The sequence below is a fragment of the Gymnodraco acuticeps genome, unplaced genomic scaffold (genome assembly GCF_902827175.1).
Source record: "Gymnodraco acuticeps unplaced genomic scaffold, fGymAcu1.1, whole genome shotgun sequence".
In the NCBI taxonomy this organism is placed as follows: domain Eukaryota; kingdom Metazoa; phylum Chordata; class Actinopteri; order Perciformes; family Bathydraconidae; genus Gymnodraco; species Gymnodraco acuticeps.
This window is the reverse complement of record NW_022992206.1, coordinates 1,010,279-1,037,452: the sequence shown is the minus strand read 5'-3', so window position 1 is coordinate 1,037,452 and position 27,174 is coordinate 1,010,279. Positions and strand designations below refer to the sequence as shown.

General features: G+C 38.3%; 1 protein-coding gene across 2 annotated transcripts in view; it reads right to left on the bottom strand.

Annotated features, from left to right (window-relative positions):
* LOC117539523 (metabotropic glutamate receptor 4-like) overlaps positions 1 to 27,174 on the bottom strand; it is a 221,139-nt gene that overhangs the window by 93,217 nt on the left and 100,748 nt on the right. For both annotated transcript variants that reach the window (XM_034205718.1, XM_034205719.1), the window contains exon 3: positions 3,490 to 3,706. In XM_034205718.1, coding sequence (XP_034061609.1) covers positions 3,490 to 3,706 — 217 coding nt within the window. The remainder of the gene's footprint in view (positions 1 to 3,489; positions 3,707 to 27,174) is intronic.

The following is a 27,174-nucleotide window of genomic DNA, read 5'->3' as shown; positions in this document are numbered from 1 at the left end:
TAATGATTATTTTAGTGGAACTCAATTAAATGGTTTGAAAATGTATTTCCTCTGATTGCATACAGTTTTCAAATATTTCTTTCATTTGGAGATAAATTAAATATTTGTGAAAGTTTCAAACAGACCTAACATAAGATAACTCAGGTAATATATGCATTGAGTGTGGGAGGAGAAATGGTTGATTATATTCACGTCATGTTTGCTAATCCTGTGAATGATTTGATTGGGCTCTAGGTATCTTTGTGGTTTATGTTTATGTTTATTAAGGATCCCCATTAGCTTTTGCTCTTGACAAAAGCTACTCTTCCTGGGGTCCGACACTTAAAACAATACAACAATAATACAACAATAATACAACAACATTCAAGACATAATTCCTGACATCATTAACAACATCGCCCATATCATCAACAATTTCCAACATCATCAACAATCTAATCCAAGATGATTGGATATGTGGTTAAATCCTTGAAGGCAGAATATCTGAAGTCCAATATGCATAACAGGGACATTCCCTGGCAAAAATAATTAAAACTGATTAATGGGATGAACACAATTTCTATTTTGAAGAAGATGCATGTATTCAGTAAGTGTTTAGGTATTACTTCTTCATAATTGTCGGTTTAAAAAAGCCTTACATCTAAAAAGGGTACCACTTCATAATAATGAATTGTAATTCATTTATTAATTAAGTTGTGAACACTTTATAAATTATTAATAAGCTTTTATAAGACATGAGATAAACAGGGTGACTGTGACCGAATAGTGAGCCCACATGTATCTGTATCACTAAGCCTTATATTGGCTACTTAGCTTACTTTGTCTTCTTCATCAGCAAGCATCCTTGGTATCTGTTGTTCACTGAGTTGATTCTCGCTAAGTAGCCAATATAAGGCTTAGTCATCTTGCCAAATAGTGAGCCTGTGTTGATGTATGAAAAACTATGTTAGAACTGGTTTATAAATGATTAATAAAGTGTTTACAACCTGTTAATAACCTAATTATAAACCCTTTATGAATCCTTTGTAAGGGTAGTCTTATTGTACAGTGCTACCCTAAAACATGATGTTCATGTATGTGTGTTCATTTTCTCCAGACAGCAATGAGTTCCATGATTAGAAAACTGGTCCAAGAGGTATTTGAAGCAATACAACTTCCTTATTGAATAACCCTTCTTGAGATCTTTCTTGGAGATCAACTCATCATTTAGAGATGTAATGTTTGAACGTGATCTCTGAGTAATTCATGACCATGGAGACACACCCCAAGTTCAAATAATGTATTTGAAACATTGGACAGATCTCAATTCGCAGAGACATGCATTTTTTAAATTTCCCCAGCCCTGATAAAATCCTTAACATGTTTTTAGCCAGCATCACTTATTCTCCTCCGCTCAGCAGTCCCTGACTTGTGCCCAGGCGATTTAGTGACACACATAATTGATGAGCAACCGCAGCCAAGTTGTCCCAGCTCAGTACATGACCGGGGCACCTGAAAGCCTCATCCTTTTAATTACACTCGTACTTTGCCAACCGAAACACTCAAACTCCTTGGGAAATCCTTCAGTGGAGTAATTTGTTTGATTGAGGTAAACGCAGAAGGAAAAGGATCCAAAGACTTGTACAGTAAGCCAAATGAAAAATCTTGTTTTGTGTAATATGTTCTGGGTTTTCTGCGGTGAAATAGAGGTGGTTGACCTGTAAACTAGCCTGAAGTTGATTGAGGTCAGATCTTTGGGTTAGACTTGTTTTACTGCAAGTGGAAGAACAAACCACTCAGCACTTTTATTATGACAACCACTTAGTCACTCTAAAATGCAATTTATTTTGTGTGTGTGTGTGGGTTCTTTTATTTACCAGTGCCACATCACAATTTTATATTTTATTTAAACGTAATGGACCATAAAGTATTCTGAAACTGAATCTAAACTGGGATCTATGCTTGTAAAATATCTAAATCAAAACCATTTCTAGATTCAAAGAAATGGTTATCCTCATTAATCCTAATTTATGGTGCAAATGTGTTTTGCGTGCTTCACATTGTGTAATGAGCAAAATCTTAACACTAGGTGACATAAAAACTCCAAATAAATCTCACTCCATCGCTACACTTGCATACAGTCATTTATCATGTTGTTATGGCTAATGGCTGCAAACAGCTGCCTACTTACACATCCAGCTGACAAAGAGCAACACAACAATAAACACTGAATTCATCAGCTGTCATCTGACTTCACTCTGACAGAACAAAGCTCCCCATTATAACCAATTAAACTGTCACATAATGTGCATAATCCTGCTTGGACTTAAACTGTAATCTATTTTTTCCATGTAGGTAAGTAATGAGTGTCATTCAAGATCATTTCATTTATTTGTAATGATGATTTTGTGGCCTATTTGGGGTTAAACTCTTATGTTCTGTGCCTGTGACTAAATGTTTTTGCTGCCATTGACCAGGAAAATGTAGACAATAATTCATTGTATTTACATTGCGACTTTGCTGGTTAAAAAAGAAGAAGAAGAAGAAGAAGAAGAAGAAGAAGAAGAAGAAGAAGAAGAAGAAGAAGAAGAAGAAGAAGAAGAAGAAGAAGAAGCAAGACGCATACGAAGAAGACGAAGCAAGATAATCAAGACCTACGAAGAAGACGATAAGACAATAAGAAGAATAAGTCATCCTCCTCATCATCATCCTCCCGCCTACATATCCTCCTCCTCCTCCCCGCATATCCTCCTCATCGACGCCTGCCTACATCCTCCTCCTCCTCAATACTCCTCCGTCCTCCTCCTCCTCCTCATCAAGAAGAAGATTCAACTTATTGTCATTACGTAGTACAGGTACTATGTAACGAAACGGTTTCTCTGCATTTGACCCATCCTAGTGTCAGGAGCAGTGGGCTGCCATTATGTACGGCGCCCGGGGAGCCGTGTAGGGAACGGTGCCTTGCTCAGGGACACCTCGGTAGCACTTGGTCTTTCCAGGACTTGAATTGGTGACCTGCAGTTGCCAAGCCAAGTCCCTATGGACTTCGCCACCACCGCCCAAAAAAAGGAAAAACTAATACATTTTAATAATAATAATGGCAGTACTGTGAGAGCAGATTTAGTCTAGACACTGACAGGAGACTGCCACTGTTTCTTCCGTTGCATAGCCAAAGAAAAAGGCTTAAACGTGAGAAAATAAGTTATGTACGGCTGGATTTAATGGTGCTTAAAAGTCGTTCACATCCTATGAAAATGTGTAGTTGTAAAACAAAAAACATTGCCTATTTTAGTCCTCTGTATTTCCAGTGATAGTACACATTTGAGATTGTAATCAACCTCCAGCTATGTAATTCCCTAGGATGAAATTTAACATTTGACCTCGCTGATTGATTTTTGCTTGCTTGTCTCGGAGCTTCACCAAATGCCTACAATAGAGCCGTTGTCAGGGGTAATATCTTCCCACGCCCGGTGCTGTGCAGTAATGATATATGAGGCAGAGTGTACTCACCGTCCTCCCGAGACTTCTGAATGAAAGCATCGACGCCGCTCTCTCCGTAGTTCCCCTCCGAGGCCACAGTGGAGACGTAGTTCCAGCGCATGGCCTTCACAATGTCCACCATGGCCTGGGCCTGGTAGGTGTCCGGAGGCACCACACGGGAGAAGAAGTCGTAGCGGGTGTTGTCACTGAGCTCTGGAGCTGTGGAGGCGTAGCTCACCTGGGGAATCTGCACAGGGAAGAACATTGATAATATTATAAGCAGCTTCTAGAGGTGGGAGTAATATAAGGGCAATGGAGACATATATAGGTGCTTCAAATTCAAGAAGAAAACTGCTTTAGAAAATATATAAAGGCATCATATGAATACAAAAAAACAAGGAAATAATAGGTTGATTTAAAAGACGCAAAAAATAAGATAATATAACAGATTAAACAGGAATACAAATGACAATATTTAAATAAATAGTTCCAAATTATGGTTAATTTAGTGCAGTGGCAAAAAAAAAAGTGTCATCAGTTTTCTTATACTGCAGTACATACTTTGCTCCGGAGAAGTGGGGCATACAGTATAAACTGGATGGTGGCTAATTGTGTTTAGTTTAGACCGTGGAGGCACAGTTAGCACCTGTCTCAGATCATTGAGACATCCGAACGATTTATAATTAGAGCACAATTCGCAATTAGAACAACAATTATATTGTAAAATCAATGATTTAAAAAGAACAAGAAGATAGCCAACGTATAAGGGAGGAATAGAGTCATATGCTCAACAAAAGCTATTCGATTGACTTTGTAAACAGACCTGTAAAGAGTCGAGACGTGTTAGAGCGGTAAAGATAAACCCATGGAAACATTTTTTCTTAATCCTGTTTACACATAAGTCACTACGTTTTTTAGTTTTTTAGTTTTTAAGGTTATTTTGTATTTTTAGATTTGGTGTACATACTTGTCTTTATCCTTTTTTTAATGCTAAATAGTTACTTAAAAATACTTTATTTGTATTACCATTATATTTTTGACCTACAGTACTCTTACTTACTTACTTAATAATAAATAATAATAATAGATTTAATTTGTTAGCGCTTTTACAGGTGCTCAAAGACGCTTTACAGATATAGTGAAGGGAAAAGAAAAGGAAGGAACAACAAATAAATATATAGTTAAAGTCAAATAATACAAAAACAATCACACATTAAAAGCCAGATTGAAGAGGTGAGTTTTTGGAAGGTGGTGAGGTCAGTGCAGTCTCTGATGGGTTGGGGGAGTGAGTTCCAGAGGGAGGGGGCAGCGACGGAGAAGGCTCTGTCCCCCCAGGTTCAGGTACTTATATTCTTATGTTGTATGTTTGCACCACCATACACTGAAGCAAGTTCCTTGTATGTGTAAACGTACCTGGCAATACACTGGTTTTATTATTATTCGTTTACTGATGGTAGGCCAAAATAGTAATTTGGTTCATCTTCATTCTTATTATTTGACACATTAAAACCTGAATTTCAGGCCGAGGTCTGATGCAACAATATCATTTTGAGACTGTAAGCACACAGCCTCAGTGTTCCTGCAGGAGCCCAGACAGTTTACAGTCTGAGATGATGAGCATGTCAGACCATTAGTAGGGGTCACTTGCGAAACACACCATGTCACCTAACACAGCCTATTTTAAACACCTCAAAATGTGGTAGCATAAATGTAGCGTCTTACTTTGATCAAAACAAAGGAGCCAGCAGCAGCTTTTAGAACAGTTAAGCTTTATATGCAATAACTTGCATCATGGCAGGCTTCTGTTGCTCCCTCTGCTCCTAAGTTCTCACTGTGCTAAAGAAAGACAAACGTTACATAACAGACTTAAATAAAATAAATAAATAGGTCAGATAAAGCAAAATGCCTGTCTTTAGTGACCGTCGTTTTAGAATTTTGGTGATGGTCGTGTTGCTTTTTTTCATTGTCACCGTTTTTTTACAGCTAAACTGTGTTTGCATGGATTGAATTTCCCATCCCTATGGCGCTCAGTGATTCATCAAACAGACGGCCAAGGTGTTTCCTGGTAATGATACAATGTGCCTTTTCGATGAGGATCGGCCTTTTTTTTGTATCTCTAAACTAAATGAGGAGAAGGTGCACACAGAGAAATATGATCCTAATGAAAAACTGCTCTGTTTTCCCTCTGGATGCCTCTTTGCCACATGTGGCATTTCATTATCACAGACAGCAGACCTGTAGGCTGGGACACGCACCAAGATGAACACTACTGCCACCCCACACACGTATCTGTATAAAACATGACAAATTAACTGGCCTGAAGTCTTTTGACTTTCCCTTGGCCTCTTATTGCCTTTGATACATTGCATGTACAAAGAGAAAATACAGCCCAGCAAGAAGAAGGAAGGAATGTGAAAAGGTAATTAGAAGGGATCTTAAAAATGATCTTTGGGATACTAATGAGAAGGCATTTACATTATGTGTGTGTGCCAAAGCCCAGTCTCAAATTCCTTTTGAAAACCTTGAATGAAGGAGTTTTATTTAAAAGAAAAACGGGAAGATGGTGTCAGTGTGAAGGCTCTTTGGTCTCTTGGAGATATAGTCGAGGTTTAGTCTAAATTAATGGGTAAGGCTCTTCTGGATCCAAATCTAAAAGACTGCAGGATTACATTTGGAGCAATTTACCAGAAGACATGAAATCCCAAGACTGTATGACTGTATTTAGTATTAAAAAAAAAAATGCAAGTTACAACGTTCAAGTCAGTCAGTAATATAGCAGCGAGGAGAGCAGCCTTATCATAGTCAAGCGGGACATGCCTACTATGATTATAAGTATAAGAACTTTTAGTCTTTTTATGTTGTGCATTTAATTGTATGTTTATGCTATATACTAATAATTACTAATAATAGTTGATTTCCACTGTGTTATTTTATGCTTCTGCATGTCCACATTTAATGTTATATTGAATATGTAGTTATGTCTCAAATCAAAACAAAAAGCATTAGGTCACATTGGAAGAATTACAAATTATACTATCAGCACTGAAAACGCAGATTGAATACTTTCAAATGTAAAGGCTGCTGTTGGTGCACACTGTTCTCTGACAATTCAACGCACAAGAACATCAAGGAGCTGCTAACAGCTGAACGAGCTGTTTAAAGGTTATAATTATAGGTGTAATGGTGTAAATTGTAGGTGGTGGTAAACAGGCCCAAAAAGATCATGAAAAACAAATAGTTTGATTGATTGATACATTTATTTCGAACAAGTAAAATAAATAATTACAAAACAAAACAAATGTTGCAGTGCATAGTCATGTAAGAGAAATCAAAACAAAAATGACATTTACAACAACAACAGCATTAGCAACATAAACAGTACCACATCTAGTGTTCGAAAAGGAGTGAGAAGAAGTATCACTTATTTAATCTCACCCCCTTGTCCCTAAATGATTTATTTATAATCTATAATCTGCAATAATTATCATTTGTATGCATTATTATTGATATTATTAGTATTATTAATCTGCTTTACCTGTTGATTGACATACTGTATACATATTCACATATACATACACATACATACACTGATATACATATACACACCTACATACTCACACATATACACATACACATAGTCAAACACCTTCCCCATCCCTGTACCTCGAGACAATAATTTCTCTGTATTTCCTCTTGAACTGGTTAATGTCTGGACATCGCTTTAGCTCCACATTCAGTTTGACGTCTCTTTGAAACGTTTGTACACCAAGTGCCTAAACAGTTGAATACGACAATTAATATGATGTACATATCATACATTAATGGTATGGATTTTGGTTACAGCTTTTGTCTTTTGTTTGTTTGTGTGTTTAAGTTGATTATTGTCAGAACCTAAACTGAAATCATCCAATAATTGTACTATATTAACATCACACCATGTAGTATCTGGGATAACATGGGAAACACAAAAAGAAAAAAGCCATGTTTCCCTTCTTGTTTGGAACATGGGGTTTGTTTGTGGTATTTTCAGTCTCCTGCACCACAGCGTTATCCACTGCGTGTCCAAGCTTCCCCAGCTGGGTTTGAAACGTATTTATGAAGACAGGTTAGAGGCCGGAGTCCCTGAGGTAACTCACTTCAGAACCAGGACCCTGAGATAATTCCCTGAGAGTGCCTGAACAGGGGGAAAACATGAAATAATGATATGGAAACATAATAATGGAACTGAGTGTATTCATAGAGTGAATGTTTTAAGAGCTTGTCTTACAAACCCTAACATCCTTCTGATTGAGGTTATTCAAGGAATAAAAGAAGGAAACTTAATGCAGCTAAAAGGCTTATTTTTCTCTACGACTAGTGAGGGGAAATCTCTATGGTGGAGTATAGGCATCCCTTTAAATACTGAAAAATGCTTTGTTCTGTAAAATGAGAAAGCGCCAGTGTCCATGGAAATGAACTTATTGTGTTGTTATGTTATTGTAATTAAAAACGGACCCAGTGTTGATCACATTTTGAACAGATTTGATGGCAGTGTTCATTATATGGTGATGGTCTCCTTAAATTAAAATCACAATGTAATGCCTTGTTTATAGTTAAGCAATATGTATTGAATCTTAAAGAGGACATGCACATTGTTATGTTCATATTTGTATTTAGTGTCTCTACTGTGACATGTCTCCATGCTTTCATGTTCAGAAGCTCTTTATTTGTCTCATACTGCCTGTGCTGCAGCACCTCTTTTCACCCTCTGTCTGAAACCAGAGCCCAGTCTGCTCTGATTGGTTAACTGACCGGCTCTTTTGTGATTGGTCAACCTCTTAGAGATGAGTCGGAAATGACCCACCCCATAGCCTATCATGTACAATGTGTTTGAGCGCAAGCAAACAGAGTGGGGGTGCTATATAGTGATGTCACTATGTTACTGAAATAAAGAAAGGAGTCCAATGGAGGGGGGGGGAGAGAAAACTACCTCATGCGTGTACTTTTGGATTTCAACCTATCCAGACCATTTACATGCACAAAAACCTATACACCAAGCTAACCCTAGAACCCTAAAAAGCTAAATAGGGTCTCTTAGACTACTTAATTATTACACATCTCCTATCAGCAGATTATTGCTCTAATTTAGAGGAAATGTCTTACCTGTGATAGTGAATTAATGTGTTCCCCTGACTGTGAATTATTTATCTAAGACACTCAACACATTTTCTTCTCAGGGCTCAGCAAAGTGCAAAGCTGATCCACTTTTGGGACTATTAGCAGGTTCAATTTTGGGACAGAAATAGCAGCACACTATGTCACTGACTGTCAAGCTGACAGGTGGCAATTAGCCAAGAGACACCAGAAGATTGCACGATCTAACTTATCAACGCATGTAAGCAGTGTGAAAACAATGACTATTTTAGAATAGAAAATGAATGATGAAAATGTAATTGGGAAAACACAACTTTCCAGCTCCCTCCTAGAGTTTTGAGTGTTGTTTTTGTTGGCACTGCTGAAAACAGAATCGGAGAAGAAACTAGAAAATGCATTTCCTGCAGAAAATGCGTGTGAATGCTGTAAACTGTGAACATTTATGGCTGAATTTAGCTGAAAATGCAGAAAAAGCTGAATATGTTATTAGCTGAATGGTAGCTGCTTTTAGCTACAAAAAAATGCAGAAAAAGCTTAATATTTAAAAGAAAAGGTTTAAAAAAAGGTATAAACAACAACATGTATAGCCTTGATGACCTGAAATAGCTGAATAATGTAATAGTTGAATGGTTTCTGCAGCTGAAAATAGGCTGAAGGAGTTAAATATCAGATGTAAGTAGTAGTGAATGAATGAGATGAGAATTAAGAGAATTATGAGAATTAAGATGAGAAAATAAAGTAAAAAGGCTTGGGAAAGCAGCAGAATATTTGAACTGCAAACTTTTGAACTAACTTGATGGTGAATTATATGTCGCCATGGCAACACCCCATAATATGCTTATGCTGCGTTCAGACCGGACGCGATGCGATGTTTGGGGGCGGCGCGATTACATGTAAAGTTAATGCAGAGACGCGATCAGACGCGAATTCGCTCCGACGGCGCGCATGAAGCGGTGGACGCGGCGCGAATCACGCGATTGAGGCGATTGAAGGGGGCCGCGTCAAACTCGAGAGTTCAATTTTTTCAACTCGGCCGTCAAATTCACGTGACGCGTTCTCGCGGAAGCCAATCAGCGGTGAGGATCTCAGCCTGCCGTCACTGACGTTCAACCAGAAAACATCAGCCATTAGCTGTTAGCAGTTAGCACACAGAGATCACAGCTCCTCATATCTGTTCAGAAACTGTACAAAAGTTAAACAAGAACAAACCACAGACTGTCTGTGTCATGGTGAATACAGTCGCTGGTTTATGTATGTCTGTAGGCCGTTGTTATGAGTGTGGAGTGAGCATATACAACGCAGTGGCGAGCCGTCAGGGCCCTCTAGGCCCTCTGTGAGGGCTTAAGATATTCTAAAAAATAATATTTGAAAACATTAAAAAAAAAAACATTTTTTTTAAATATTTTTTTTATATTTTGTTGTTGTTACATTTTTCATTAGTTTTACCAAAATAACTTGATTTAATTGTATTTAAAATAATATTTCCAAAGAAATAAATCCTTCGAATCTGCCTGTTCAGTTTCTGTTGGAATGTGCAGTGGCGACTGGTCATTAGGGGCACAGCCCCACCTAGCCCCACCTAGTGTCAGCAGAAAGAAATTACAAATAAGAAATTACAAATAATGATTACAACAAAATGCAAAAAATAAATTAAAAAATATATTAAATATATTTTAAGATCATGTTTAATCATCTGATGCGTCTGTACATTGCTGTTTTAGTCTGTGTTCTTCTAATTAGTGTCTACAGTGTGTGCCTATTGAACTGTTTTGAGCCATGTGGGACAAAACCCGATCCTGCCCCTCCCTCTCTCCGTCTAAGTGAACGGTGACTGTAAAAACTACACTGCGCATGCTCAGAATATTTTCCTATTTAATGTGTGTGGCATAAAAATAATCACCATAGGTAGGGGCATAGTGCTGCCATCCCCACCATACGTCATCTCACATCATTCAGAGCTGATTGGCTGTAAGTACGTGTGCCGCGAAAAGTGTGGTGTGTGAAGAGGAGGAGAGAGAGCTGCAGTGAGGCGTCCTAAAACCCGGAAGTAAGCTGCGCATGGCTTCCCTCGACAAAAAAGCAATGAGATTTCTCCATAGGATTTTAGAAAATAGCTCCAAATAAGGTCTGTGGGAAACGTAGCTGTTAGATAAATGCACGTTTTGTTCAGCCGGATAATATCCACATGACTACCCTACTTTTATAATTTTCGAATCATAAATCTATTGATTAGATTAGATTTATGATAGACTTTTGAAACTACAAGAACATAAGGAGGACTTTTACAAAAAAGTAATAGAGATTTTTGTCCAGAAGGATAGGCAAATGGACTTCATCTTCAAGTCAAGGTAAGACTGCAATTTGATTGAAAATGGGATCTTACTAAGAGAGAACAATTCAATATTTAAATGATAAAATTACATTTTTTTGGGTATCCTTTTGTTGAACTGTCTGTTTAAAATTAATTGAAGCATCAGACAAAAAAAGCTTTTGAAAATAATATTATATTTTGATTTAGGTCAAAATATAATATTTGTAAACCTGAAGAGTCAGTGCCAGTGCCTCACCAGCCATGAACCTCACTGCAGAAGCTTATAGACATCTAAGACATCTGTGGAAAACGAACCTGTTAGATAAATGCGCGTTTTGTTCAGCCGGATAATATCCACATGTCTATCCTACTTTCATTATTTTCAAATCATAAATCTAATCGATAGATTTATGATGGATAGATTTATGATTAGCATAAGTTCGTTCATGATGGCTCATGTCAGTGATAGTGATGACATCGTTGCGAAATTATTAACCGAGTCATTTTCAAGATTGAGTTAGCCTACAATGATAAACTGGAGTGGCAAAGGATCAGCTGAATGACCCGCAAGTGCTTCATCCAAAAGGACAGGAGGATGGACTTTGTGTTTAAGTGATTTGATCATCAAAGGTAGGCCTGAGTCATTTTCAATGTGGGCCGCCGTGCCGACTTAATTCATTTTTAATTGTTACTTGGCTGTGGGTGCCCTGTCATGATAGGTGTTTATATAAATGGTGTTGTTTTGTGTGGTAGAGGGTCGCAGTCATTGATGCGTTTTGCACCCCGGGCCGCTGTTTTGATATTCCGCTGAAGTATACGCTGTGACGTAATATCGCTTATTTTCTTTCGAGGGAAGGGGGGTCAGAGGGCCTAGGTATAAAAGTCACGGCTCGCCACTGATACAATGTTAGCTTAGCCTGGTCGACCCAATCTCCATTCAGAAAACAAGCATTCTAAAAGGTTTTTCGCCTGCCGTCTGTCTGCAGACTTGTCAAAGCATTAATTCATGGTTTTTACTAACCGGTATCAGTATGTTGTTACGTCGGCATCATTTAGAAACGTGTATTACAATTTAATTACGGTAAAATATGTTCATTTTGTTGTAGTTGTAGCTCCCGAGCCAGCGCGTCTTGTTTGAATGCTGCGAGTAAACACAGCTGGCAGCCGCGGTGAAACTCGAGCGACTAGAGCGATGCGATAGGAGCGTTTAGAGCGAAGTGAATATTCGCATCGCGTCCGGTGTGAACGTAGCATTAGATGTGTTGATGGCTGCATCGTTATCAAACCTGTGAAGTTTTGGGCCGTTTGGAGCATTTTCACTGAAGTTATGAGAAAACCGTGTTTCATGGTGAGCATTGTGTTGCCATGGCAACGGCATTTGAAGAAATCTCAAAACGTTCCCGTAGATGTCTTCATGGCTGGACTGTTAGCACATATGTGAAGTTTGAGCACTTTTTGAACATTTTCATAGGAGTTACATTACATTAGGAGGTTACATTACTCTCTCTCTTCTCTTGATCGCCCTCTCTCTCTTCTCTCTCTCTTGATCGCCCTCTCTCTCTTCTCTTGATCGCCCTCTCTCTCTTCTCTTAATCATTCATCATCATCGGTATGTGTCTGTGTGAGAGAGAGAGAGAGAGTGTGTGTGTGTGTGTGTGTGTGTGTGTGTGTGTGTGTGTGTGAGAGAGAGAGTGTGTGTCTGTGTGTGTGAGAGAGTGTGTGTGTGTCTGTGTGTGAGAGAGAGAGTGTGTGTCTGTGAGAGAGAGAGAGAGTGAGTGAGTGAGTGAGTGAGTGAGTGAGTGAGTGAGTGAGTGAGTGAGTGAGTGAGTGAGTGAGTGTGTGTGTGTGTGTGTGTGTGTGTGTGTGTGTGTGTGCAGTGTGCGAACTATACCACGGTCTCCGGGGGAGCCGGGATTTTTATTTTTTTTGCGGGGGGGGGGGGGGGTAAATGCTGATCCGTGCATTAATAGCAACAGCACAGACATAGGCCTATTATAAAGAGAACATCTGTTGCACACGGGGCGGTGCCACAGGTCTACATTTACATGAAACGTCCCGATGGATCATGTTCATGTCAACAGATTTCCCGAGCATGTATGGGCTACGCAAACTTCAATCAACTTGATAATAAATAATCCACGGACCACCAATGTAATATTTGACTGTTTAATTAAATCAACTTAAAATGACTCAAAAACAGGCTACATTGTTTCACATGGGCTATAGTCTATTATAATATACAAGCTGTTAATACACTTTTCAATCAATCAATGGCTGTAGCCTACACAGAGCCGAACACACGCGATAAGAGCAGCCAGCGGCACCAACCATGAACAATATTAATATTAATAATACAGCTATAGCACAACACAACCCTCGCACTGCCTGGAGAGACGCGACGCCACACAAACAACACAACGGCTCGTCTTCTTGTGTCTCTTCAGCCCCCAAGTTAACGTTAGCTGTCAAGTTAGCACTAGCACTGACGTTAGCTCCCCCCTCTCTCGGTTCTGTTGTAGCAGCAGTCACAACGTACGATGTGCTACCACCAGCTACATTCGGTTGGTCTTCTTGATCAGGTTGTTTGGCCGTCTTTTTAAAGAAATTGCCCAAGGTAAGTTGTTTTTTTCTTTTCGACATGTCAGCAGCAGCAACAATGCCTGGTAAACATGCAGTGCTAACTAAACGAGCTTGTGAGTGAGTGGGTAGTGGGTGGAGCTGCGGGCAGCGTGCAAGCAGGCGACACTTTTTTCATGAATCATAAACTCTAAATATAATTTTATTTAACTTATTTTACACCTTTGAAAAAAAAAACATGCCCAAAATGGAATTTATTTGGTCATCATATCCGTAGTTTCGAGAGCTCCCCCCAAATTTCACAAACCATGTTCCCAGGGGAGCTCATGTCACCACTAGGGGAGCTATAGCTCCCCCTGCTCCAGAGTCCTGCATCGGGTCGGGTACCCGACGGGTGACCCGCAAAAAAGGTGATTCGCGGGTGGTATTTATTCAAACGCTTTTTTCCGGGTTCGGTTCTGGGTAAAACAAAGATGATGCGGGTCGGGTCGCGGGTATTGCATAATAAATATATTAAAATAATAATAATTTAGTTTAATGTTTAAAATCCTCAGACTTCTCCCCCGCGGGACCACGCATAATCATAACCTCTGCAGCGCATCAATCTGCTGCTGTGCCCGCCACATTCGAAATGGCTGAGGTGAAGCTCTCTAGCGGAGAATACAGCATTTTCAATAACACTTCCTCAAGAGCGAAATCCAACGTCTGGGAGGCTTTTGGTGTCATCCTAGATGGAGAAAATAACCAACATCCCACGTTTTTTGAGACAAATATGCAACTGCGTGTGTTAATACTTGCACGTTTTCACTGCTCATATGCAGGTTCGGGTCGGGTTGCGGATCTTGTGCCGACGGGTCGGGTCGGGTTGCGGAACTAATTGGCAATATGTGCGGGTAGCACGTGCGGGGCGGGAGCGGGTCTTGAAAATCAGACCCGTGCAGGACTCTGCCCTGCTCCCCTCCAGTTCGTACCCTGTGTGTGTGTTAATTGTTACAGCTCAAATGCATTGCAATAACTTCCATGTTAAAAAAATACTTTAAAAAGCTGAATATTTTAAAAAGTATAACATATTTTGAAAAAGTTGAAAGTTTCCCATCATGTGTTGAAAAGGCTGAATAGTTTGATATTTGAATGGTTCCTGCAGCTGCAATTAGGCTGAAGGAGTTAAATAAAGATATTAAATGTAAGTAGTAGTGATTGAATGTTTACAATCACCTGTGTGTGTAAACCCAGAGATCAAAGGTTTCCATGGTGTCTGGTATGATTGGATGATGTCACTCGTGTGTGTGTGTGGCTCCAATCTGCCCAGCAACACTATGACAACCAACTGCAGCACTGAGTCCCATAAGAAAGCATTGAGGATTATATCTGACAATTTTGCCACCTGTTCAAAAACTATGGCTCTTGTAAAAAGATTACCAGACCGTGAGCATCAGGGAACCCCAATTAACTGAAATATGTTTTTATTTTGGGTTTTGTGTGTACAATGTGGAGATGGGAGCAGTTTATCTAAAGTGTAATTCTCTCTGTTCTGAAGAAAGATCCGGAACAATTTAACATGGGAATCAATTGGGAGCTAGCTGGACTTTTTCTCTCTTCATGCCCTCAAGACGCATTTTGTTTAATATTTGTTCTTATTTATTTTTTATTTTCCAACCTAGGAGAGGTTTTCCTACGTTTTTCATGAAAAAATATGTCTGAGGAGTGTAGGGTTTGGGAATTATGGCAAGTTTAAAACATTTTTGGGGGAGAATTTCAAGCTCTCCTGCACTCTGTTTTGAGATCAAAGCACTCTAGACTTAAAGGGATAGTGGAAATGGAACCTCAAATAGTTTAGTTTTAACTTATATACAAGCATAATTACGTACCAAAACAATCACACCTGATTAAAAAAATATAATAATTGCCTTACGCATGTTAGAAGCACTTTATTGCAGCTTCCCCGAAGTTTTTTAGAAACGAAATGTTCGACTCAGCCAAACCGGAAGTGACGAAAACTCAGGAAGACGATACGATAACAAACTATGGCGTCTATGCAGAATGAACGTGGAAGGGCAAATATACCAGACAAAGAAGAAGGATTGTACGAGGTATCCAGTGATGATAGCGAGTCAGAAACATCCTCTCGGCTTTCCTACGAAAATGTCGTTTTAGGAACTGAATCTGAATCCGGTTCAGTAAGCGACAATGGTGACAATATTGAGCCAGACGATGGACCATTACGTCCTTATTTGTTCGAGCCCGAGCCCGAGGTGATGGTTCACGGCATGGGCAATGGCGAGGATGACCAGGACCAGGCGCCAGATGATGCACCCCTACGCACAAATAATCTTGACTGGTAGGTCCCTAAGCATAGCTCACGCATCTTAAGATCACCTGTAGCCTTTACAAATATTAATCATTGTTAACCAGTTAAGCCCGAAGGTCCCCCCAGTGGACCCCTCCCACAGTTTTTTTTCTCTCACATGTCTCAGGGCTTCTTAACATTTATGAAACTATTAATGTTTCATACCCTTTTAAAGGTAAGAAACTCCGCTAACTGACAATAAGAACAATTGTTAGCTAGAAAAAACACAAGAGTAATACCAAGCCTTTGAATTAGCATTGAGCGAAACAATGCTAACTAATGCTAACGCTTTTTTACACACAACACACGGTGGAAATGCCCTTATTACTATCTTAACTGCACAAACAAGATATACGATTTAAAGCTGAGACTCCACAGATGTAATGTCATCACTGTAAGACCTCGAATTCCTGGAGCTATCAGCCAGAAAAGAGAAAGTAAACAACATCCGGTTCCAAAAATATTACAATAATTACGTCTTACCTTTTTTGATTTGTGATCAAAAGTTGTGTTCAACGGAATAAAAACGCATCTCAAGGTTAATCCAATGTCGTTGTGTCACGTAGAATTTTTTACTGATAATCAATCATCATATTTATGGCAATATACTCGGTATAAAGTATTGCCGTCTTACAGTCTTATAGTATTACCTATAGTGAACATTTCTGAACAAATTTCACCCACTGACGACGAATGGCTGGGTTTCTTGGAAACGCATGAGTCGATACGCCATTCTCTGCATTTGCTGTCGCACTACAGCCATACAAAACACATCTATTCACCATAATAAAGGTCGGCTATTCACATGCTAATGCTATTGAATGTCCGCCATTGTTTGTGCCCGTCTTCCTCTGCTCTCGTCATCACCCGAAGATTCCCGACGATTCCCGAAGTATTTCGTTTCATTGAGAGGGCGCAGTAAAATTGAAAATAAAATGAAACTAGGCGCATGAAATTAAAAAAAATTGTTTATTATGCTTATTTTTAATACAAATACATAAGTTAAACCCAAAATTCGTGGATTTCCACTATCCCTTTAACGAGCTGCTCCCATCCACTCTAATGTTAAAATCTGAAAAAGGCCTCTCTGCTAAGCTCCAAACTAAGTTCAATATCTCAAAAAGTGTAAAAGATATCAAAAATCTTTTATACAAGTTTTATAGCTGAAGGTGTTGTGATCATTTGAAAGTTGGAATGAAGTGTCTGGCTGAAATTATGTGGAAGGAGAAGCATTTGGCGCAAAGTGTAGGAAAAGTGGATTTTAAGGCATTTCCCATTGACTTCAATGTTAAAAAAAGAGTTTAAAAAGCTGAATATTTCAAAAAGTATGAAATATTTTGAAAAAGTTGAAAGTTAGCCATTGATTGCTGAAAAGGCTGAATAGTTTAATATTTGAATGGTTTTCTTTGGTAGCTCATCCATCCAACATGTTCTCTACTGCATATAGTAACACACAGAAGCTGAATTTATACCATTTGTAATTGGAAAAAGTAAAAGCGCTGGATTTTTTTGCCAGATGTTGACGCCCTTCCATTGTGGGGTAAATCGAGCCTATATTTTCTAGGAGATTGTACCCAGTGGCCAAAAAAACTACATATTGAAAGCAAAGCTTATAGGGATACAATCTAAGCGTGCATTAATGTATAGCCATTAAACTGTGCAATCAACATTTAGTTCCTGATGATAATTTGAAGCAAAAAATGTGTGTTCTCCGAATTTTCTGAACATTAATGCATTTTAGTGTTAATCGTGTCCTATTAAAACACATAATGTCCATTTAACTGTAGAAAAGTAGCCGTTACTGCAGCACCTGTCTCACATTACATTTGAGTCTCAAGACTACTTGCATTAAATGCACAAACACAACCCCTATAGCGATACAAATATGTACTCTATGAGAGGGGATAGGCATGGAAATTTAGGTGATTGTTGTGATCAGTCACATTCTGGACCATGTCTGTGATTTGACATCTCACTCTCTCTCACTAATTAGAAATGTGACCTTTTGATGTCAAGACATTTGGTATTAGCATTTTCAAATGTCCTGAGATCACCCAAGGTCCCAAAGCCTCTCCGAAAATCATAATTTGGCATACAAATATTGTGTTGCATTCATTTATGTTTTGCAACATCATTTAGGACTTTTTAGTGACTGTCTGGCGCCACATTTATCTCAACTATTGTTTCCTTTGTAGAGTGTCCTGTAGAGATGAGGAGCAACTTAATGATGATAATGTTGGGACCCGAGGTGGAGGTGCTGGATTTTTCGGTGAAAATTATGCTGGGATGCAAAATAGCTGACTACATTTGCATCTATAATTCAGACACCTGACAGATCCTTGCAACCTGCAGTGCGGTCCACATGCAGAGCATCTGCTTCAATCAGGTTGTATATGGAAAACATGGATGGGTAAACACAGTTTATCATCACTACTTGGAAATCTCATTTCAGCACAGACGAGCGCAGTATTCAACAGAGCAGAAGCTAAGTCAAGCTGTGTTCCCTCATGACCCAGCCATTTGATAACAGGGATATAATACTTACAACACAACCAATAACTGGAGCATTTTTAACATTACATATCAAATTCACGGGGCAAATCATGTCAATAACTCACAAACACATTAAAAAGAAGAACAAAAACATGGTAAAAGCTACGACCATAGTAGATACAATATAAGGAGGCACATGTAGGCGATACACAATGCTGACAATGGTTTCACACAATTCCATTGATTTTCAGGTCGAGAAACGTGTGGAAATACGCAGCAGAGCGGCTTTTGGCAATGTTTTACAGTATGTGCAACGGAAAAGATTCAACACATGTTTTAAGCCTCAAGGAAAAAACACTGCATTCTGGTGAATAACACTGAAAGTAAGATGTTGTGATTTAAGGACTAATATTGTAAGCAAAGTGCCCAAACTCCAAAGCCATAGCCCAGTAAACTCACAATTTGCTTACATTTTATTGGGAAAATAATCTGTAAATGGATAATAAGAATCAGTTGAAGGCCTAGTTCAATTGAAAAATGCTTCCACATGTGTTGACTAGTGGTACAGCGGCAGTAACACGCACTGCTGGAATTTATTCTTCAGGGACTAGCGTCTTGAGGACAGAAAAATATCTCTGCGTGACGGCAGAGATATCTTTTTGCTCTTGCTGCCAGCTCCATCTCTAAAAAACTCAGTTCATCACTGTGCTTTGGTTTTCCTTACAGGCAAATAATGTGACTGTGTACCAAAAAGTAGGCAAAAAGAGAACTTATTTCTATTTAATGAGCCTTTTTACAATGTATTTATGAAGGTCTGCTGCAAAAGGTGTCTCTGATTATCACTGCTATTCTCAATTTTAAAACCAGTTCTCACCAAACCAGATCTCAGGACTGTTTAACGCTGCTGTGCACCTTATAAGTGGAATGAATTACAGATGATTTAAAGACTTGAATGTCTCGGCTGATTTTTGCGTTTTAATCTATTTAGTAGACTGGTGTAATCTCTTATGCTGTGTGTACTTTTGTTTTGTCTTGCCATGTTTGTTTTTTCACGTTCAAAGATATTCTATCGAAATGAGCATCTTGATTTAAATGAGAATACCTGATTAAATAAGGATAAATTAATTAAGTAATGTTTTATTTTCAGATCTTGTTGTAATGGCTAACATTTAAGATTAGGTTATAATTACATTTGCCATGCCAGGATGTAATCACATTACTTAACGTGTTTTGATAAAATAGAAAATACCCTTAAATTACCCTGAGGCATTCTCAGCTTGTTCATCAGATATCTATATCATTTACACACATTGGCTAATGGTTACACAAGCCAAAAAATCGTTATGACATCATAAAGTGGCCAAAATCTGATCTTCTCATTTTCAGACAGGTTTTTATATAAATGGATCAGGACAAAAAGTGAGCAAATGTTTTTCCTGAAACTTTCAGAATCTCTTTGCACAGAGGGGACACATGTTTATGTATAAAATACATGAAAAGGTGCATTTTGCATAATAGATGACCTTTAAGAAGTGGAGTCTTTACCGACGTATTTATTGTCAGAAAACAAAACGTTAACATTTCTTAAGCTTGTATTAACCAAACACTTTACATCATGTATCTAACCAAAAACACAATCAAAACATGGTTGAAGAGGAAACCGGAAGAGAGATACAATGCTAACTCATTCCAGGATGTTAGGACTCGCTCCTGCACCACTGTTTGCCCAAAGGCATTTGGACTAACATCATTAGCATTAAGCAGCTCTTTAGACAAGAGTAAATGTAGAAACAAACACTCATGATAATCATGCACTAAAAAAACTGCACATTTCCAAGGTCTGCTTTTGCACATCATGAAGAGTGATATTTGGTTTTGTTTTGCTCCGTGTCAGAGAGTTACCGAACAGAAGCTGCTCACTGTCACACAGCAGGAGCTTCGTGTTTTGGCCTTGGCCTAGCAAAGGCTGCATTAAACCAGAGTGTCTGTGGGCAAAACGTTGGTGTATATACTCACTATATTGAGCCAGAGATAAAGCCTGCAGTTTTCTGCTCCAGCTTTCTGCAGATTTAATTTACTGAAATGACAGCATCTAATTTGTGTTGTTTTACTAGATAACGGCCAGTGACTACAGGCATAGAATCTGCAATGAAAACTACAATACATAATACAGTGTTTTCTCAACATTTGCACGCCCAAAGACAATTGAGACACACTGATGTTTTCATTCACAGCTAAAAGCCTTAAAAAGAAATTATGTAAATATAAGGAGAAGTTTTTTTTAATTTTGCAGTGAAGGATTGCGGGTGAACTCTTTGAGTCAAACGCACCTCTTCAATATCCTGGCTTTCTCCTTAATTGCCATCAGCTGCTGTTGACACTGAGGGGAGATTAAAGTTTCACTTTGTTACTGTCAGGGTAAGTGGAGCAGCAAATAGCTGTGCCTTCTGAATAGAAAAACCAATTCCTGCATAATAATATAACAAAACAGATTCTCTGTGCTGTGGGAATGAACAACGAAGCACATTGGGGCCATTTGGCTATGATTCAGACCGATGCAATATTATAAAAGTGTCTGTATAGCAACGGAAGTAAATGCTTTATCTCCATAATTTGGTTGGACTTTTACAAATGCGACACCTTATTTTTTGTGTCCCCTGCATTTTATCTTTTATTTTGATTCCGTGTTATGATTTGTTGAGGTCATCAGTTAATTGAGGTTACATTTAAAACTGTGAGCCTACATAATGCTGCTTAATTTGAGTGCAGTCCAACACACTGTCAAATGTTTGACCCCAAGAGGTTGCTGATAAAATCTCTGAGCATGCTTCAGACCTTTTCATAGTATTTCCATCTTTCAGATCTGACCTTTAATATTTTGTTGACATTCGATTGAATTGAGAGAAGAAGGAAAAGCCAATAACATTGAGCCCATCCGGCTTTGTCTTCCACTGAGACCAACATCTTTCCAGCTTCAATAATTCAGATTACTCTGGGGAACCAAAGTCTCTCCACTACCCACTCCAGCTCTTCTGAAGTGATGCTAAGTCTTCTGTTCAAAAAGGATTTGTGAACTGAGTTGAACTTGCTGCTGGTGTGACGGTAAAGCACTATGAGGAAGTAGCCTCGAGATGTTTGTCCTCAAACCTGGAAAAATACTAACTCAGTGATGTCGGAAATACCTTGGAGATTTGCTTTCATTTATCCTTCAGCATCAGTTAAACCTCACCTATTTTATAATATGAGTATGTTTATTTATTCTGTCTGTATTGTGCCGTTTGGTTTTGTTTTAGGTGTATTTGAAATTTGAAAGTCAAACTATAGGGCATAACAAAATAAATGCTGTGCAGCTGCATTCATTTCTCTAGCTGAAATATACACGCAACTTAAATCATTACAATCTCTGTTATAGGTAAGGGAAAAAATAAATGTATGGGTTTTCTTGTTTTAATCAGTGATATGCTTTCAAAAGACAATAACTGTTTGGTCATTAAAAACAATGATGTGGATGAACAATGCAGAAAGCAATGTAATAAATTGCTAAAGGCAGTGGTGTGAAGTAAAGAGTACACTGTCAAATACTTTTGTACAATTTTAAATAACTGTAGTATTTCTATTTCATACTACTTCATACATGCAACATTGAATATTCTCTTCACTATATTCATTTATGTAATCAAGCTATATTACTTATATATATTCTGAACCATTCTACATACTTTTAGTATTTAAGTCCTATATTTAGTTGTTTATAGAAATGCATTTTTACTGTAGTAAGATGTAGAGTGCAGGAGTCATTCCATGTTACATTACTTTTACACTGTGCTACTTTACTTAAAGGGGCCTTATTATGGTTAGCTGGCCAGCTCTGTTGTGATTGGTCCTGACCCCTAGCCTATCCCGTACAATGTGTTGGAGCGATAGCCAATAGAAGCGTGAGTGTTACGTAGTGATGTCACTATGTTGCAGAAGTAAACAAAGGGCTACAATGGATGTCTGTGAGGCAGGGGGAGGATGGTTTTGTGAGAGAGAAACTCCCTCTGGAGGAAACTTTGGGATTTCAGCCTTTGCAGACCACTTACATGCACCAAAACCTATATAACATACTACAGGAAAGGGAAACCCTAAAGAGAATAATAGGGCCTTAAGGTGAAAGAATGCAGCGCTACTTCCACCATCACGGAGGTAAGCCTGACTAACAAGCATGAGTAACCCAGACAGTTAGAGTGAAATGATGCCTTGGTGTGTGGTTGCTTTGGTGTGCAGGTCTGTTTTCTGTTGAAGGACTTTCCAGATATTGATTTTGTGTCCCACCTCTGCTTTGCATGCTCAGATTAGCTGTAGAAGTTGTCATCCCTTTGATTTAGCCGAGAATTGATGAGACAAATGACCTTACTGATACTGAGCAGAGCTTTGTGTTTGACCTGAGATTGATTACAAATAAATGTTACTCACATTAGCCTGCAAACTAAAACATTGCGTATTTGAAGCTATTCTCGGTACTACACATTGCTTCAGTGTTTGATGGAGAATGTTGGAAAGATGCCAGACATTTCTTTAAAAAGTTTTTGCAGGAAGAATCTGCTTTGAGCTGCAAAAAGCTTTACTTGGAACACTTTTGAATGTTTTTTAAACCTGTGGCAGAACCTCATTGACCCCATAATGAGCTGTTCGATTCCTCCACCATATGAAAAAGGAAATCAATTTACCCTAACAAAAGATGGATAAATCAACTTGTCACAGTGCAGTAACATTTAGCCTGTTTTTCAGGTCTCAGGCTCGAAAATGACATTCCCAGAACAAATGACCATATCTTCCCTTCTAAAAGGGTTAAATTAATAATCTTTGTTCTCAAAGTAATGATAAACCTGTGAGTTAGATGTAGAAAAGTCAGAATCAATATAGATGTTTTTTTATTTTAAAGAAAATTCAGATTGAACATAGTAAAAAAACTGTAAATTATTGTGTCCGTACTTATAGTGAAAACCACCCTTGAATGATGGGATGGTAGACTAAAAGCTTTAGGAATCCAAACTACAAAATAGTGAAATTTGACCTTTTTAGAGAGATTTAGCACAAAAAAAACACTTGTGGGGTCATTTGGGTGGATTTGACCTATCTCTGGCCCCCCTTGGTCGATTTTGCTGATTGACATATTGTTCTAACCGTCAGAGCCAATGGAATTGAGGGGAACTCCCACATACTCCTTATTTGGTAATGTGTGTGTGTGAGACTGCCACATAGCCAAGACCAGAAGCTGCGATAACTCTGGTGGCTACCATTAGCAGCTAACTTTTACTCTCCGATTTTTACATAAAAATGGAATTATGGATTATAAATAAAAACAATTATTACCCAAACATTATCAACCTATGGATTAACCGATTCAGCCGCGTTTTTTCTCGTTTTAATGCCATTGAACCAGTCTTTTGATCCGATTGACAGCTACGGTGAGACGATCTCCCGTAAAAGCTACGTAAAGGTACGTGTTGTGATGTCTGTGTTTGCTTCCCCTGTCGCGAGTTCGGATCACTCAGTAATGATATATATACCTACATAATCTGTGGAACCTCATCTTTAATCGGATATCTTGTATGTGCAGCTATGATAAGTAATAAGGGTATCTTTTATATTGAGTTCTGTGCCAAAGTGCGTTAGCATTTTTCGCTCAGGGGTCATTTAGATGCTTCTTATGAGACCTGTGTTTTGTTTTGGTAAAAATGGTTTGTATTAGGGATGCCAGCGATTAATCGATTAATCGATTAATCGTTACAGTCTCCATAATCGATTATTATTTTTAAAAATCGATTATATATATATTTTTTTTTTTCTGGCTTAGTTTCAACCAAAATATAGACTAATGCTAATAATAGTAATAGTATTAATAATTGTAAATGGCCATTGGTCACACCACCAGTTTGTTTTACTGTAAACTTGGAGGAAGCCTGCGTGCAGAGCAGACTGCTGCTGCAGCACGCTACACACCGACCCCGCCCCCACCCCCCCTCTCCCTCACACGTGTGACTAAAGATGAACAAAGCGGCAGGTAAAAAGAGTTCCTCCTCGTGGAACTACTTCGAACTTACAAGTCCAAAGGAAGTTAAATGCAAGCTCTGCGAAAAGACGTTGGTCTATCACAGCTCAACCTCAACAATGCGTTCGCATTTGAGTGCGAAGCACGCCAAAGAGGTTGCAGAGAAAGACGCAGCACAGCCGGCCATTACCAACTTCACTTCAAGGCCACGTCGTTGTGATGACATGCGTGCAATGCATGTTTGTACTGTTAAACATGTTCCAGTAAAGAAAACAACGGAATTCCTTTTGTCTGAGTTTTTTTTTTTTTTTTTTTTCCTCCCGCGAGGGGGGGGGGGGGGGGAGAGGTCGGTCGATTAATCGATTTGAATCATGGTCAGTTTCTGGCAACCCTAGTTTGTATCGTCAGTTAGCTGAGATTATTCCCGTTAATCTGGTATAACACATTAATAGGTTCTTAAATATTAAGATCCCCTGAGACACAGTGTCGTGAAAAAAAAAAAAGTACCCGCCGCCGGGGACCTCTGGGCTTAACAGGTTAAACATATAACACAAGAGGTGAAGCAGATCAAAGCAAGTACTTTTGTTTCTCTTTTAGATGTACTTCATGTATATCATTTACTACTTTGTATATTTACACATTTTATTGAAAAAAATATTTTAAAAATTATACAGTAGCATAATGTTATGGATTTACAGCACATCCGTATCATATATATTTGAGGTTTGATTTAAATCTGTTTCCTTTTTCGACAATATTGTCCTACGCTTTCTATAAGAAATGGAAGTGCTTGATAGATTATTTTAATAACCTGCAAGCACATAAAACACAATTCATATTAGTTGTATTTGCTGTCAAGCACTGTTACTTTATGTTACTTATTTTCAAAACCATTTGGTTTTCATGAGTTTATTTCTCTGTTTTGATTTACTATATTATTTAGTTACTTTTTTACTGTTTTATTTTTCGGTATGGAGTCAATGTTATATCTCTATGGGCTTTTAAGGTATGGGTGGGAGGGGATGGTTGGTTGGGGGGAGGGGTTAGCTATAAAAAGAAAGAAGACACAAGAAATGATGGTCATTGATTTCCAATGGTTACATTCTGAATGCACTTTGTGGACCTGTCATTGAGACCAAATGTTGTTTAGTTGTCTTTAGAAGAGTTCATTATGTTAAAATACACCCATACAGCACACACCATAAGTAAACTTTTACAAGTAGCCTGTCTTCTAACATTAGCACTATTTTACCATTTACACAAAAGGAATTATAATGATCTGAACTCCATGTTTAGTTTAAAAGTGATACAGAACATATAGATACGTATGCAAATGTGGAACTAGAAACCTACAGTTTGTTTAGGCATCACCAGAAACCGCATCGGCCCCAGTAGTTAAAGGGAAGGCTGAGTCATCATGAGTATTAAACAGTTTGGTGGCCTGGGAGATGAAATAATTTCTCGCCCTGTTAGACCAGGAAGTCTAAATCTCCGCCTGGAGGGAAGAAGCTCAAACAAACAAAGGATGAAGAGGAGACTGTACAATATTTTTGAGCTTTTCAGAATATACTCTTTCCCACCCAGCTTGAAAGCTCCATGCTTTGAAAGTGGTCTTATCTTTTGTTTAATCGAGATGTATTCAAGACAAAAACACCTTGAAATGGTAAATGATGCAACCCCCAAATGGAACTCCAACCATTGTTAGTGGTAAATGTAGTCAATTGAAGCAAGAAGTGCCTTTATGGACCAGGAAAGTGGAGTTTTCTTGCTCTTGGAGTCGTTCCTGACGTCTTATTTGGAAATGCATTTTTTTGATGTTAGGAACTTAGCTTGTACAAGCAAAGAGATAAAGGATGTTTTCTAAGTTTACTTAGGCAATGGAACTTACGACAAGTTAAGGGAAGATCTGTTTTTGAGCAGTATCTGGAGCACATCCCCTGACTGCCCAGACAACGCTGAAGTAGTTCTTCCTTACCACCATATGTCACAAGGACAGATACAGGAAATCATTCCTGCCAACTGCCATAACCCGGTACAGCACATCACCTCCCCCATAGTTTTTATTTTCTCCCTCTCCATGAACAATTCACACAACAGCCACATTGTACTTCTGCAATTGATATACTATATTATGTATATGTCTCTGCTCTGGAGTATACATCTACATTTTTGTTTTTGGTCTATTAAAAAATCATTTTAATTTATCCGGAATATTTTATATTGTGATATATGTATTTTCTACTGGAGATAAGTTTGTATTTGATTTGCTGTTTATATTTTTGTTTTTATTATGTCTGTACTTTATTCCACCTTGTAAATATTTGAATGCCTGAACACACTGCTGCTCTTGTAACAAGAATTTTCCAATTTGGGATAAATAAAGTGTCTATCTATCTATGTATCTATTTATCTATCCATCTATCTATCTATCTTCAGTGTTGCAGCTCCCAGACTGTGGAACAGCCTCCCAGCACATATCCGGACTGCTGAGTCTATTGAACTGTTTAAATCTCAGCTAAAAACTCACCTCTTTGCACTGGCTTTTAATACTAGTTGAACAATACATTTTTATATTTGTATGTGTTTTTTTATATATGTTTTTAGTTATTGTGCCTTTTATCATGTTTTTAATTATTGTTTTATTATTGTACTCCCATTTTGTTATTTAATATTGTAGTTATTGCCTGTACAGCACTTTGGTCAACTGAAGGTTGTTTTAAATGTGCTATATAAATAAATAAAGATTGAGATTGAGATATCTTACTATCTATCTATCTTACTATCTATCTATCTATCTATCCATCTATCTATCTATCTATT